The sequence below is a fragment of the Seriola dumerili genome, unplaced genomic scaffold (assembly GCF_002260705.1).
Source record: "Seriola dumerili isolate Sdu_G_001 unplaced genomic scaffold, Sdu_1.0 BDQW01000668.1, whole genome shotgun sequence".
Taxonomy (NCBI): domain Eukaryota; kingdom Metazoa; phylum Chordata; class Actinopteri; order Carangiformes; family Carangidae; genus Seriola; species Seriola dumerili.
In genome coordinates, this window is record NW_019174923.1 from 213,407 (window position 1) to 219,406 (window position 6,000).

The following is a 6,000-nucleotide window of genomic DNA, read 5'->3' on the forward strand; positions in this document are numbered from 1 at the left end:
CTGCATCATCTGGCCTTTTGAAGATAGTCTACATTTTGCCAGTGTCCACAGGGTACTGTCGGTCTTCAAATAAACTAGTGTTTTTTTTTTTATTTGGAAATATCTTAATATGATGCACATAATAATAAACTAAACATTTACATATCATGTGTAAAAGCAGTAGCAGAGAATGCAGCTTACAGAAGGTTAAAAAGTAAACTCTTCAAAAATTCATAAAACCAGGAAGAATTGTGTTCAACAGAGATTTAATTAAAAACATTTCTGTATACAGACTCTTAAACAGTAGTTAAGCATCAGTAACATGCTCCACAAACAAGGCACATGCTTTGAATGCTTTAAGAATAAAAACAGGTCAGAGAGGAGTTGTTTCTTGACCCAGCATTAATTACTGCTCCATTCCAACTGTTTATACCAAAGAAAGCAGCTTGTTTGATTTTATTTTACTCACCCATTAGAGTGTAACATGGACATACTGACAAAACTGTAGTTATCTGGCCTTTTATACGGTTTTCTTGTGACAGCTGACTTCTTAGAAAGGTCACTATTACTGGAATAACACTTCTCTCTAAAACAATCTGACCTGTCACTGGTTCATTGACATATTTCACATCATTTCCTTTCCAGGGGAACATTTGGGAGCAGATCTTCCAGATATCCTTCATATTGGAGATGATCAATTCAGTGCCATTTATAATCACAGTGAGTAATTAGCTTAATCAGTTGATCAATCAATCTGTTCCACAAAATTGTATTAGCACAGCTGCTTCATTTATGCTCGAGGTCATTTTGTTATTAGATTGTTCTGTACAGTCCAGTGAGCTAATGTTAATGCCTCCATACAATTTCTACCTCATCCCAGCTTAACATTTACCATCCAAATACCCTTTATGAGAAATTGCCAATTTTTGTTTCTTTCTTTCTCTTTATTAAGGATAAAGATTTCCTACTGTGTCACAGGTATGTTAACTGATTTGTATCTAACACACATTTTTCTCATTTTCTCACTTCCTTCTTTCCTTCCTGTCCTGCTTAAGATCTTCTGGCCTCCATTGAGAAACATATTCGTCCCTGTATTTCTTAACTGCTGGCTTGCCAAAGGTGCCCTGGAGAACATGATTGTAAGTATTTTTATGTGCATATTGTAATGTACCAATTGTAGATGTATGGCATAAACAGAGTTTACAGCACACACGCAGAGCTGCATGGGTTTTAGCTCTGCGGGAAGGAGCATTATTCGCCCTGTGGCAGCCATATTGGAAGTCTCCTTAGTTCATGAGTAAGACTGACTGAATGGGTTTATACAAATTAGCCGTCTGGACAGAATTCAGTTGAGCAAGGGAAGTTCTTTCTTCCTCGTTAGCTGACACTGTCTTTTTGTGAACACATCTAATTTGTACACTAGCCAATGCCATCCTTCTGTGTGACACTGTTAGCATTAATGCTGGTTACTCTGATAAATTAGCCTCCTGGCTAATTAGTTGGCCAGCAAAGCTAACACCAACCATTTGTTTGGATTAACTGAGCTGACTGCCAATTTAAGAAAAGATAAGAGAGGCAAGGGATAGAGACGTGTTTTTTTTTTTTTAGTTTTTTAGTTTTTTTTATAATTGCTTAAAAATGAAATGAGTCCAATTCAGGCTATTTACTGAATACTTCTACATCCATATTACAGCAATCTTTGTATCTTTGTCAGGTATTTATATAGTATCTTCTCTGCATGGTTACGTACAGAACTAGATTGATTCAAGTCAATTGATCTTCATTATCCCACCTGCTGCAGCTGCTGGGGTGTAGTGATGAAACTGCAAAGCGTGCAAACACTTAAACTAGAGACTTACGCTGAGGTAATGATGAATTACATTTATTGGGGGACTACAGCACTATCAAAGAAGTAGACCCAAGGCAAGGCAAGCCAAAACAAAAAGAGGCAAGTGGCAAGTGCAGGCAAAACAAAACAGGACAAAACACTGCGCTGTAACGCAGAAGCAAAGGAAGGATAAAAACGCCTGGTGTGCAGAATTCTAGTTTCAGTGTTGTGTGGGATTTGCCATGGGTGCAAAGTCACAGAGTACATGGAATTCAAAGCAATTAGATGATATCCAACCATGGTAGTGCATGCTCTTGCCGTGATACAGATGAGACCACGACAGAGCAAGAGCCTCATGCCAAGGCGGTAGTTGGGCAGATGGTAGAATCTGGGGCCAAGTAGACCAGAACATGGAGAGAAAGCAATGGCAGGTTGGAGAGGCGGTGGCAGGTGGAACATGCTAACAAGGTGTGAATGGAAATGAGTCGTGAGCTGCATATATTTCAAGATGGACAGTATGCTAATGTGGGAAAAAGCATAATATGGATTTAGTTGAAACATGCACTAATAAAAGGGAGAGAACAGTGGAATTTTATTCAGTCCATCCTTGTTATATCCTAACACAGAAAGAATCTCTCCAGGTCAAGGCAAAGTTAGTAAATATGAAGACAATAACTGACTTTTCTTGCATTGTTATACACATGTCTTTGATGTAGTTTTTATTGAGAATTTAAAGATGTTGTAATTGGTAATCCAGAATGGAAAATGTAATTCAATTCCCAGTCAGTGGTATGGATATGACAGTTAATGTGTCTCTCTCCCTCTGTCCAGAATGATTTCCACCGTGCCATCCAGAGGACCCACTCTGCCATGTTCAACCAGGTGTTCATCCTTATCTGCACCTTACTGTGTCTGGTTTTCACTGGGTGAGTGAACATCTTTCTTGCTATTCATCACTGAAATGTATCTCCTATCACAGAGGCTTTCATGTAATCATCCTGTTTACTGACCCTCAATGCAAAATCTGGTCCCTGAACCTGAACCTTTCCAGAAAACATCATATGCATGTGTTGCAAATGTTAATTGCAGAATAATTCATGAAACTACATGTGTTGTGAAAGCAGAGATTGAAATTTGGCATTTTGAAAGCAGGCATGGTTTGCTCTTGGCTCAGTTTTGGAGTCAGATGTGCACAGTTTGCATGGCAAAATAAAATTAAACTGAAAGTAAGAAAGCAAGAAAATGTAAAATGTCAGAGCTATTTAACATTATGAAGTCAGTTTGCTTCTGTAACTTGCAAAAGCAAAGGGTAAATGTCATAAAATGTAAAAACACAAATAATACTTTGACCTTCATTATCTTGATGTTTGAACTATTTTGTGATCAAAAATGGTGATGAGCAGCAAGGAAACGTGCAGAAACACTTGTTGGATATCAGGTCACATGAGAGACCAACAAAAAGAAAATTCGGCAGGAACAAGTGACATTAAGGGAAAAAACCTAGTGAAGGTTTTTGACATAAATGGCCAATTCTTATTCACTCATCTTTCATTTCTTATATCTCATTAATTTCCACTCTTATAATTCCAGTTTATCCAGTTTCTCCATCAGAGCTGTCACTTCTCAGACCTTCGCTCCCTTGGCAACTCTCATGAGCCTTGGCCACCACCCAGCACCTACCTCATCCACTCCACCCCGTCCAGTTAGACATTCCCATCCCCCACTCTGCCTCAGGGTTTCATTAAATCTTCAACTTATCAATGGAAAAAAACCCCACAAACGAATAAGCACAAGCAGCGAGGTGGAACTGACAGAGCAATCAGTGGTGTCACTTCAAATGACATACTGCGGAGCCTTAGCGGTATTGACTTTGGTGCCCTTTGATCCTGGTAAAATTGAATTTTGATATGCACTCCACCAGGCTGAAGCATAATACTGAAGGAGAATCCCTAATTAAAATATCTCCTCGTGTGTCTTATTTGAATTATCTTTATTCGTAGGAGATGTGTCTGATGTCGCTGTGTAATTCATCGTTGTTCTGCAGAGCTTGTGGGATCCAGCACCTAGAGAGAGCAGGGAAGCACCTGACCTTGTTTGACTCGTTCTATTTCTGCATCGTCACATTCTCCACTGTGGGCTATGGGGACGTAACGCCACAGATCTGGCCCTCGCAGCTGCTGGTGGTCATTCTCATCTGTGTTGCCCTGGTGGTCCTCCCACTGCAGGTACTAACTATAGCTTAAACTAACGTAGTGTTTTCTTCCCCTAAGTGCAGTGAGCGGTTGCATTCTTGACTTATCATAGGTAGTTTGATGTTCTGCATCTAGTAATGACCCTCATGGGGCTATCATCCAACATTAAATGACATTTTGTTGTAGCTTTCACAGGCTGGCAGCAAATAATCTACTAAAATGCTTCTTTCGCTGACATATTTCCCTGCAGAGGAAGTCTTCAAATCTCATTCAGAATTCATGCCAAGTCATGCCAGCCCCCGTTCATTGTGTTATTTATTTTTTAATATCCCTAACATGTTCATCACGTCAAGTGTTCTTAGATGTTTACTGTCCCTGCTGAGCAAATTGGGTGAGAAATAGAAATGAACTCCTGCTGCTCGCAAACCGCTGCATCAGCAGTTTTCATTCGAGCGCTCCAACTCCCCATCTGTGTCCAGACAGCAAATCTATCTCTCTCCCATTATTTAGTCGACTCTTGTTGCTTGTGACATCACATTGATGTTGTTGTCATTGTCGTTGTGTCAGTTTGAAGAACTAGCGTACCTGTGGATGGAGAGCCAGAAGTTAGGAGGAAACTACAGTCGTCACCGCGCACAGACAGAGAAGCATGTGGTGTTGTGTGTCAGCTCACTGAAGATCGACCTGCTAATGGATTTCCTCAATGAGTTCTACGCTCATCCCAGACTGCAGGTACAGTGAAAAGACCAAATGGCCATAATGCTTTAACTTTCTTCTGAGACCTGCTCATTCCAAGTGAGAGGAGACGAAACCAGACAGTAACTTTGAGTGTTGCTTATTCAATCCGGAATATTTAATGTTATACAGAAAAAAGATTAGATAAAAAAGCATTTAGCTAAATGCACTTGTGTTTGTCTTTGTCGCGCAGGACTATTACGTGGTGATTCTGTGCCCGACAGAGATAGACATTCAGGTTCGCCGTATCCTCCAGATCCCTCTGTGGTCTCAGCGGGTTATCTACCTGCAAGGATCTGCCCTCAAAGACCAGGACCTGATGAGGGCCAAGTGAGTGAAAGCATAGCATGGATTCTCACATTTACGCAAACACATAAAAAACAGACTGAAACATGCACATAGTTATGTCCCAACTGTGTTTTTAGAAGACATCTGAATGGTTGCTGACATGTCTGATTAATTCAGTATGATTATTTGCCCATCACTGATGGACATAAAAACAGGTGTTAATACTCAGTTCTTTTGTCTTACAGTCTTTGAACATTCATGTTATCTTCTTGAAAGTTTGGAGTTTCCGTCCTGCACTTTATCTTTGTTTTATTCCATTTTCTGTATAAGAGTATTTTAAATGTAAATATAAAGTATAAGCCCTCCAGTGGCAATGCAAAGCCACTGAAGTGCAGCTGGTGTGAAATACTTTCAAGTCCATTTGGCTGCCCTCTGCTTGCACATCAGTGTAATGGGATTCACTCTGCATTTATCATCTGCTCACATCAAAGGCCACATGCATAGACTGCAATAAAAAACTGTGATAGATCATGTTGGAATATGTTGGACCTGCCAGTCTTGGCTCAGTTGATGCAGAATGTTGCGGCACCAGCGTCGACAGTGTGCCTCTCATGGCTCTATGGTTGCTTCAGGGGAGCTTACTGGCAAATGCTGTTTTGCCGCTTTATACTGCCTGTTGTGCTGTGATGCGATACCAGTGAAATGGGGTCTAACTTCTCACTAGCACATGATGGTGTAAAATCAAAGCCATAAATTTGTCCAGCAGACGACCCCCCCCCCCCCCCCCACCACACACACACACACACACATCTCCAAGAGTCCCTTCTTCAACGTGCAAAGTAAAGCGTGCAGTGGATTAGATGCTATGGCAATTTCACGCACTGATATGTAACAGATAAAATCACCAAGCCAGGTAAGCCTCATAGACACATCAGCTCTGCTTTGCTATACGATTTTCTTGTAATCATTTGTTCACAT

At 40.5% G+C, this 6,000-nt stretch overlaps 1 protein-coding gene across 1 annotated transcript in view; it reads left to right on the top strand.

The window, feature by feature from the left end:
- kcnt1 (potassium sodium-activated channel subfamily T member 1) overlaps positions 1 to 6,000 on the top strand; it is a 63,602-nt gene that overhangs the window by 22,288 nt on the left and 35,314 nt on the right. The window contains exons 7-12 of the mRNA XM_022765167.1: positions 625 to 699; positions 1,035 to 1,118; positions 2,639 to 2,733; positions 3,852 to 4,032; positions 4,567 to 4,731; positions 4,928 to 5,064. Of these exons, the coding sequence (XP_022620888.1) occupies positions 625 to 699; positions 1,035 to 1,118; positions 2,639 to 2,733; positions 3,852 to 4,032; positions 4,567 to 4,731; positions 4,928 to 5,064 (737 nt within the window). The remainder of the gene's footprint in view (positions 1 to 624; positions 700 to 1,034; positions 1,119 to 2,638; positions 2,734 to 3,851; positions 4,033 to 4,566; positions 4,732 to 4,927; positions 5,065 to 6,000) is intronic.